Source organism: Triplophysa dalaica, unplaced genomic scaffold (genome assembly GCF_015846415.1).
Source record: "Triplophysa dalaica isolate WHDGS20190420 unplaced genomic scaffold, ASM1584641v1 Contig18, whole genome shotgun sequence".
NCBI classification, from domain to species: domain Eukaryota; kingdom Metazoa; phylum Chordata; class Actinopteri; order Cypriniformes; family Nemacheilidae; genus Triplophysa; species Triplophysa dalaica.
This window is the reverse complement of record NW_026622652.1, coordinates 32,501-42,500: the sequence shown is the minus strand read 5'-3', so window position 1 is coordinate 42,500 and position 10,000 is coordinate 32,501. Positions and strand designations below refer to the sequence as shown.

Sequence of the window (10,000 nt, the reverse complement as noted above, 5' to 3'; positions counted from 1 at the left end):
GGCTTCTTAACTCAGATATGAATGTCTGTGTGTCTGAGTGTCAGTAATGGATGGGTCTCGGGATCTGGCAGTCGGCATCTCCTCACAAACGGCTGAATCTCTGCCCGGTGTTATCTGTAGCCTTTACTAAACACATATTTACTAGAGAGAGGGAGAGGGAGAGGGAGAGGGAGAGGGAGAGGGAGAGGGAGAGGGAGAGGGAGAGGGAGAGGGAGAGAGGGAGAGAGAGGGAGAGAGAGGGAGAGAGAGGGAGAGAGAGGGAGAGAGAGAGAGAGAGAGAGAGAGAGGTTTGAGTACAGGACGGCTGAACAAACACACTGAAAGTGAATTAATGTCCCATTAAGGTTGATATGAGTGTGTTCTCAGCTGTGTGCAGAATCAAGCCTTCACGTGTCGCAGGATCTGTGTGTGTCTGACAGAAGAAAGGCACAGAAGCGTCTGTAATAGGGTGTGTGTTCTCTTCAGTCTAATTGTGTCCTGTGAGCAAATATTTCACACACTTCAACTGTTGCTTGTGTAACGTGTCATTGAGTCTAATTGATGCTGCGCACGATGGAGATCAAACCCTTCACAACAGCATCTTTATCATAACCGCATGTTTCTGTGTGCGTGTGAGTCTTTATTCACAAAATTGAGTTGACGATATGGTGTGTTGTGTTGAGATTGTGTAGCTGGATCTTTACTTGACGAGCGTGTGAGTTGTGATTGTAAGGTGTGCTGTGTGGTTGCCAGGGTGTTATGTGGTTGCCAAGTTATTTCCATAAATGCAATTTCCATCTAAAATCTCAGCAACATTTTTATTTTTCCTGTGCTTTTCTTAAAGGAGTAGTTCACTTTCAAAAGAAATGTTCTTCATAATTTACTCGCCCTCATGTCATCCAACATGTGTATGTGTTTGTTTCTTTAGTGGAAATGAAATGAAGGTTTTCGATGAAAACATTGCAGGATTTTTCTCCATATAGTGACTTCAATGGACTCCGAACACTTGAAGGTGAAAATGAAAGTTTCAGTAAATTTAAATATGTTTTATAAACATAAATGAGTGTCAGTTTCTCTAGATAAGATCTTTATTCATGGTCTGGTGTGGTTTAAAGCCCTTTGAAGCTGCACTGAATCATTTTGACTTTTAAGAGTTTGGAGTCCATTATAGTCACTATATGGAGAAAAATCCTGCAATGTTTTCATCAAAAACTTTCATTTCTTTTCCACTAAAGAAACAAACACATACACATGTTGGATGACATGAGGGCGAGTAAATAATCATCAACATTTCTTTTGAAAGTGAACTACTCCTTTAAGAAACAGCATGTTTAGAGCGTGTCCATACACTGAGATCCTTGTTGTTCATATTGAACAGTGCGTCACAGCACGACTCCTCAAGCGAATGATTGTTGGTTTGACCAAAAAACAGGACGATGAAAAAAGTCATTTTCATGTGAACTTGAGGTAATTTAAGGACACAGAAACAGCGATGTTTTGTAAAGTGTTTCCTCCTGCAGTTGATATTGTGTTTGTGAGTGGTTATGTTGTGAAGGTGTGTGTGTTTTTGATAGTTTCCGATGGGCGGCATGTAAACGTGGCTTCATTCGGCCGTGTGTCGTGTGATTTGGAGAGCGTTTTGTTTGCGTCTTCACTTTTCTTTCCTCTGGGAAAATGGGCCACCATCACTCAACATTATCCTCATGTGCGGCGTATCGCAAGTGATGGAAGAGTTCTGCTCCCAAATCTAGTGTCTTATCTCTCTGTCTGCTGCCCTCATACACCACAGGAGTGACTGCGGATGAGATGTTCTCTGATCTCAGATCATCTCCAGTAATGATATCCAACCCATTCTTATCAATTGCGTATAAATAGCATTCGTGAAATTTTGCATGCAAACAATTCTGCAATTTTAGCATACGTGCATATTAAACAGCAATTTGTCCTGTTAACCTGCAAACAAACCCTGAACCTCACGCTATTATTTGAATTATTCATGTTCGTTTCAAAATGGCTGCTCTCCACCGAGGTGCATGCAAACATTGGTGTATCATGCATGCACAATTGAACTTTGGTGTACGTATTACACAATATTACAACTGTGTGTTGTTTATATGCAGATCAATGAGAACGGGCAGTGATATCGGTCATAAAATCCACACGATCACATGATCTGCTCTCATCTGAATCACAGAGAGACTTTAGACCATAAGGAAAAGAGATGTTTCATCTTTAAACTGCACATGTCATGTGTCAAATGATATATGAAGAACCGATACTTCCTATACGCAAACTACACAAGTTGTGTAGGGCCCCTGCACCACAATGGGGCCTCCTTGAGTACAGATGAAAAACATTATAATGTAAACAAGACGCAGATTTCTGCCTTCGTCATTTGGAAATTTCCTTTTTAATACTTAATTGATTTAATTACTGTGACATACTCGGACATCATGCAGTGCACGCAGGTGATGACATGTGAATAATGTGATGATGCGTCTTTACACACGGCCATGGCTTCAAAACGGCAACAACGTGAAGGAAAAGAACAAGGCATGTGTTTTTGTACTATTTCAAAGTTTTGCCAAATTATGCAAGTACAGAAAGATATAAAAATGTAGTATTTGTGGACTGGAATACAGTTGGTTTGACTGTGGACGTTGGATAGTCGTGGATTTAGGGACCGTCTCCAAAGTTACATGACTATTCTTACTTCAATAGTTCTTGGGTAAGTTACTCTGAAAAAGTAATTAATTACTAGTTACTCATTACATATTCAATAGTGTAATTAGATTACTGTACAAATTACTCTGTCCAAAAAGTATTTAGTTAATCATTACTAATTACTTTCTATATCCTACATCGACCTTGATTAGTAAAGTGATTCAAGAATAGACATGAAACGGCTTATTGAATTCATTCAAATAAATAAGTGTCTTAAGGGATTTAATATTTTTATTTATTATAGTTTACAGTTATGCTAATCTTATTCTAACTATTATCTCTCTGTCACTCTCACTGTCTCTCTCTGTCACTCTCACTCTCTCTCTCTCTCTCTCTGTCTCTCGCTCGCTCTCTCTCTCTCGCTCTCGCTCGCTCGCTATCTCTATCTATCTCATGAAGATCTTTCCTGTGTTGGCTTTGGATTCTAAATCATTTTACTCGCTCTGTCCTAAAATAGCGTAACATTCATGCTGCTTTTTCACTTGCAAACTTTTTCACACATTTTCTGTCTGCACACCAGCCAGAATCCTCATTGTATATGTGTGTGTGTGTGTGCACATGCATGTGTGTGTGTGTTTCTAGTGAGGAATCTGTGTGTAACTTGCTTTGTGAGACGACATCTATTGTCTCTCTCTTTGTTTCTCTGAATGCAACAAATATAATTGCTTCCTTGACAACCTGTATGTGCTTCATATGTGGAGCTGTATACTGTAGGTATTAGGGATGCACCGAATATTCGGCCACCGAAAATTTTCGGCCGAAAGACTTTTATCACCGAAACAATACGGCCGAAATTTTGTGATGACACAAACAGATACCGCTCCTTTGATGCATCTGTAGCGGACGTTATTCCTTAAATCGCAGCACTAAAGCGTCTCCTAAACTGCATGCACCCTCAGGGCTCTAGAGTGCGACCAATATTCCTTTACGTGTGTGAACCAGAGGTCGCGTAATCCCAAAGATTCTTTGTCATTGAGGAGTTATGCCCACTCCACTGCTCACGCGAGCCGGACCGCGATCGCAAAATACACAAGAGATGATCAAAAGTCCAGACACTATTCACATGATAAACAGCGTAAAACTTGCTTCACTGCTTATTAGTTGATGTCCGTAATGTTTGTCACTTTCCTTGTGTAGTGATAATGGCAGAGCTCTCGTTCTTTAAATGTGCGCTGCACCATTTTCCTTACTTTCGTTTTATTCCAACGGTTTTGTACAGCATTTTTATAAACTTCAACACTAGGAAATGTTTTTTTTTTACTAAATTGTTATTAGAGTAAGTCTATTACCACTGTAAAGTGATTTTTACTTGTGATATTGGACTGTTGGGCTTTTATTTTCATAACTTAATGTGAATAGACTTTCTTGTAGTAGTCCTACAGAGAAAAATGTAAAATGCACTTTGTTTTCATGAGAGATGATTTAATTTTACAACTTTTCAGCAGGCCAGTACCCTGTACGTTATTATTTAATATACACATGAGTGGGGTCAAGTTAAACATCTTAGTTGAATTTTATTTTATACTGTGCATTGTTGCAATGTGCTAAATAAATATTTGCATAATTTGTAATTGATTTATTCTTTTAAACTTTAATTATGCAATTGCAATGCCTTGATTTTAGTAAAGTTAGTACACAGTCATAGCCATAAATGCAAGGTTACTAATAATTGGCCAAATTTCTTTCGGTGTTTCGGTTTTCGGCCTTGGTTTCCTCTTTTTCAGTTTTGGGTTTCGGCCAAGAATTTTCCTTTTGGTGCATCCCTAGTAGGCACATATATTGTTTCCGTACATGTCACATAAAATGATTTATGACGCAAAGACTATAGTCATAAAATCTCTGTACATTCTTGTAAGTGTCTTTGGATAAAAGCGTCTGCTAAATGACTAAATGCAAATGTAAAGTGATGTGCAGTTTTTAAGTGGGGACACCACGCCCACCTGGGGGCGCTACAGCTGTAAATTTTCCACCGACATCAATGATCTGGACATCTTTCAGACATTCTTATCAAACCTGACATTCTCACAGACACACACACAACATGTGCATTTTCAGATTTCTCTCTCAAGCATGTCGATGCAGAGAAGTCGGTTTGTGATTCAAATGAAAAATGTTATTTTCAACACTGCGCTGTGTTTTCTATTCCCCCTCAAACCATTTCAGGGCACGGAAAACCAATTACAGCTTCTGCAGAGGAATAATGCAGAACCTAATAAAAAATGCAAATTCATTTGGCAGGTTTACCACCTAAGTGGAGCTTTTTCCTGTAAAACCATTTCCGTTTTTTTTAGTTTGACTTTAAAGCTCTTCTTTTTAAAGCGACACTTCTGTCTGCTTTTTTCATCATATGAATTCAAACAGTTTGATCTGATAAAGCAGCTGAATTTGGGTAGACAGTATAACGGTGAGATGTGTGTATTGGAATGATAATTGAATGAGTGAATGTGTAGTGAGGTGAGGGATCATCCCGCCGGGGCTTTATTTCACATTAGATGAAACCTCAGAAGACATGTAGACGGCAGACAGATCACAGCTGAAGCCGTTGCTCCGGTTATTGACTCCACATGTAGAAAGTCAAATCCAGAGGGATTGTTTGAAGAAATAAATCCCCAAAGCATTGTTTCTACCTCAAACACAGCCGTGATGCTCCAGCAGAGGATGGAAGGAAAGAGCAGACGCTTGAACGGCAGTCTGGTGTGTTATACGTTTATTGACTCCTCTTCTGTCCGTCTGCACCAGAAACACTGAGAGAGAGAAACATGTTGTGTTATGAGGAACAGATGCATGATGGGAAGTGTTAGAGAGTTAAAGGCTGTGCAGATGTCGACTGTGAAGAGTGTGAAACAAATCACATTTCATCCTAAAATCAACTTGATCTGTAGTCTGTTCAAAAACAATCAATAACAGTGAACATTTATTGTATATTAAGTGTTTATAACAGATGCATTTGTTATACTGTCTTATTCTTTATATTTAAAGTGTCTAACGGTAATTCAATGATTGATGATCCTCTTAAGAGCAGAAGTGTTGTGTCAGATGATGTCAGTTATCATCGTGGTCCTAAAATAAATGTTTCTTTAAGCTAATTATTTTATTTTATCATTATTTTGTTGCTGTTGATAATAGAATTTTGACCTTGACATGTTTTGTGAGTATGTGTGTTATCAGTTTGATTATTAGAGGATCTAGGGACAGAAATGCCATATAACACACGTGTGTATAGAGACATTACACAATGAAGCGTCATGTTTTTATAATCCATTTTTTGATGATCTCTTTCTTGTCTTGGTCTCAGACTTGGTGGTCTTGTGATTTTATTTCAAAATGGGTCGAGACCACAACTGTGGGAATTCTTTGGTGTATTTATGTGTTAAAACCTTCATGTGATTGGATGTAAAACTTCTTGTTCTGAAAGTATTCACCACTCGTTCTTTATTTGATTCTTCTGTTACTTCTGTTAGTCTTACTGCTGGTCAACAAAATGAATTCACACAAAGGCCCACAATATCCCAGATGTGATTGCAAAAAAGGTACTTGTATGAGATCTTGTTTTTTTATTTTATAAAATCTGCTGTGATCTTGATTTTGTATAGTTATTCAATAAACATTGAGTTAATAAGTGCCTTCAATACAAAATAATACAAGTATGTATTTTGTATTATTTTGGCACGTCCCAAACGAATCTGAACTTTTGTTCATTTTTTTATGTTAGTTTTTTAACTGCACAAAAATGTTAATATGTTACAGTAGGTGGGTGATAAAACACATTTCTGCACAATAAATCACCCAAGTTACTTCTATTATTATTTTATGACTTTATAGTGTTTTGTGGAGGAATGAAATGTGGTTTAAAAGAATTTTGGGAGCGCTGATCTTGGTCATGTCTTGGTCTCCACACCCTCTGGTCTCGGTCTTGTCTTGGTTTTGGTGGTCTCGACTACAACACTATTCTACAAAAACACACAAACTGCTCTACAGAGCGTGTCTCATAAATAGGTTATCTCCTTCAGCAAAGAAGTGAAAATGTGATGACATCTTAGTTCTGTGTCAGCCGCCGTAGTGCTTTGATAGGGACGGGGAGATGTTTCTCACACACACACGTTGTCTTTAGCTTGTGTTTTCATTTTACATTTATTCATTTATTCATTTACCTTTGGGTTTAATAACTGGTTGACCCTCCTTTGGCAGCAATAACCTCAACCAAACGTTTCCTATAGTTGCAGTGAATCGCTCTCTTGAGGTCATGCCACAGCATCTCAATCAGGTTGTGGTCAGGCATTTTTTTTGGACAGCAGTGGCTTCCTCCGTGGTGTCCTCCCATGAAGTCCATTCTTGTTTAATGTTTTACTTATTGTAGATTTGTCAACAAAAATGTTAGCATGTGCCAGAGATTTCTGTAAGTGTTTAGCTGACACTCTAGGATTCTTCTTCACCTCATTGAGCATTCTGCGCTGTGCTCTTGCAGTCATCTTTACAGGACGACCACGCCTAGGGAGTGTAGCAACAGTGCTGAACTTTCTCCATTTGTAGACAATCTGTCTTACTGTGGACACATGGACATCAAGGCTTTTAGATATACTTTTGTAGCCCTTTCCAGCTTTATGTAAGTCAACAATTCTTGATCGTAGGTCTTCTGAGAGCTCTTTTGTGCGAGGCATGGTTCACATCAGACAACGCTTCTTCAGAACAGCAAACTCAAAACTGGTGTGTGTTTTTAATTGGACAGGCCAGCTTTAATCAACACATCCAATCTCATCACATTGATTGGACCCCAGGTTGGCTGACTCCTGGCTCCAATGAGCTCTTGGAGAAGTCATTAGTCTAGGGTTTCACATACTTTTTCCACCCTGCACTATGAATGTTTACATGTTGTGTTCAATAATAACATGAAAACATATAATGTTTGTGCGGTATTAGTTTAAGCAGACTGTGTTTCTCTATTGTTGTGACTTGGATGAAGATCAGAACACATTTTATGACCAATTTATGAAGAAATCCAAGTAAGCCCAAAGGGTTCACATACTTTTTCTTTCAACTGTATGTAGAGGCATGAAAACACCTGAATCACATTTCTGCTGCTCTGATCGAGGTGCGCATGCGCTTCTGTCACCAGAGCAAATGAATGTGCTGTCATCAGTCTCTGCTTCTTTCCTTCTTACAGAAACAACTCTAAAGTGATGACGGCGTACACCACTGAATAACCATAAAATACATCCACGCAAATATATTCAAACGACACACCTGCTGTATGTCAGATCATGGTTTGTGATGTGTATTATAGCAAATATTCAGACTTATCACAATTTCATGTAAACTTGAGCAACGAGGCGTTCTCATGTCATGGAAACATGTTACTGCGATGAAGTCTTTGGATTATTGGAAATCATGTCATTATTGATGTATGTAAACTCAGTTGGTGATGGAGGATGATGAGCGCTGTAAAGACACGTGTGTTATATCACTGGATGAATTCATCTGAACTGTTAATGACTCGCTGACTGCTGCTCATCTCATGATACAGATTCAGAATCACACAGAAACACAAGCTTCTGCTCATTAAAGTCCTGCAGAGAGACCTGTAGCACACACACACACACACACACACACACACTCATTAATCATGAGTGAACTTTAGTCTGAGACTGTGTGTGTGTGTGCGCTATTTAGAGATGTGCTCTTTAGCACTCTTTCTTAAAATGTGATGCTTAATTTCACCACTTATTGCCAAATAAACAATGATTTTGTTTCAGTCTAATAGTGAGATTATTATGAACACAGGCCTGGAAGTGCTGATGTTGTATTTGTGTTGTGCAGAAGATGTTTGTCTCCCCGAGCGAGTGAGATCAGATGACTGACGCATGGCTTTTGACAGAAATCTGCAGTGGATAGACCAACACGCCACACATGCACACACACTCATGCGTAACACACACACTCGCACACCACAGTCACGCGTCACACACGTCACAGACACACAGTCACGCGTCACACACGTCACACACGTCACAGACACACAGTCACATGTCACTCACTGGCCGTACAGCATGATGATGTGAATAAGATGTTATTGTTGCTGAAGATGTTGTGTTTGTGTAGTTGTGCTAGAGTTGAGTGGGTAAATGTCATGACTGTGACCTCTGACCGCTCTTATACTGTGACTGGAGGCTCTGACTGTCCGGTCCGTGTTTCAGGATTCTGTGTCTGTGTTTATTTGACAGGAGCATGTGATGAAGCAGAAAGGTCAAAAGATGTTTTTCAGTTCTGAGCACATTTACATGAGACACTTTCAGACCTTTTTTAGCGCTTCACATTCTTCCTCAGTTTGACCTTGACTCTCCATCTGATGAAATGTCTCCGTGTGACACCTCGGGGCTTTATTTAGTGCTTCCTCGGCCTTGTTATCTTAAGCAGTGGAGCAGAAGAAGTGTTTCATGTGATCTAACAAAAGAAAACCTGATTCAGTCTGTTGAGGAATCTTACCATCAGCATTTATTTAAAAGAGAAACACGGCTCATATAAGCTGATCTGATGCGGAGATATTTCGCTCTACGTGTTGATCACTTTCGCATCCAAACATTTTTTTAGCGCTTGACATAAAGACAAAAACACACACACACCTTTAAACCCAAACACTTCTTTTCCCTCCCACACACGCTCTGGATGATCTAAAGTCACATCTGAGCTGAAAGTTATGAAAAATAAATCCCCAAACATGTTAGTTTTATGTGTAAACGTGGAAAATCTCTTAAGAAATCTCGAGTGAATTGAATGAAATGTGTGCGGTTGTTGTGTGCCTGTAAATGAATTCTTCTGTGTGTCTCATGTGTTTCAGATGTTCTGTGGACTGACGCTCACACTCTGAGTGATCTCCGGCCCTGAGCCTTTACCACGTCCCACGAGACGCCTCGTCGCTAACACGCCGCCGGTCACCGTTCCGCTTCGCTGGCTTCCCGTCCGTCTCTTGCTGTCTGTCTCCATGGCCACCTTTCTGAGCTCCGTGCTCCTGCTGGTGCTGCGGACGTACGCCGCTCCTCCAGAACACATCCAGGTGTGGCCGGGCGGGTGGACGCCGGTCCCGGGAGAGGCCGGAAACGAAACGCTCTCGCCGTCTCTGGTGCCGCCGCCGGGAACCGCTCAGCACGCTCCTCACAGCATCATCATCGGCGTCCGGAAAGGAGGCACTCGAGCGCTGCTGGAGATGCTGGACATTCACCCTGAGGTGGCTGCGGCCGCCACAGAGGTTCACTTCTTCGATTGGGACGAGAACTACGTCAAAGGTTTGGAGTGGTACCGGGAG

The 10,000-nt window shown here is 40.3% G+C and overlaps 1 protein-coding gene across 4 annotated transcripts in view; it reads left to right on the top strand.

Annotated features, from left to right (window-relative positions):
- Positions 1 to 10,000, top strand: part of LOC130417128 (heparan sulfate glucosamine 3-O-sulfotransferase 1-like) — an 88,219-nt gene that overhangs the window by 77,392 nt on the left and 827 nt on the right. For 3 of the 4 annotated variants that reach the window (XM_056742432.1, XM_056742431.1, XM_056742430.1), the window contains one exon: positions 9,536 to 10,000. This exon is cut by the window's right edge and continues 827 nt beyond it. In XM_056742432.1, coding sequence (XP_056598410.1) covers positions 9,680 to 10,000 — 321 coding nt within the window. In that variant the 5' untranslated portion in view covers positions 9,536 to 9,679. Of the gene's footprint in view, positions 1 to 6,164; positions 6,234 to 9,535 lie in introns of all 4 variants that reach the window. The other variant, XM_056742433.1, reaches the window with a different exon arrangement.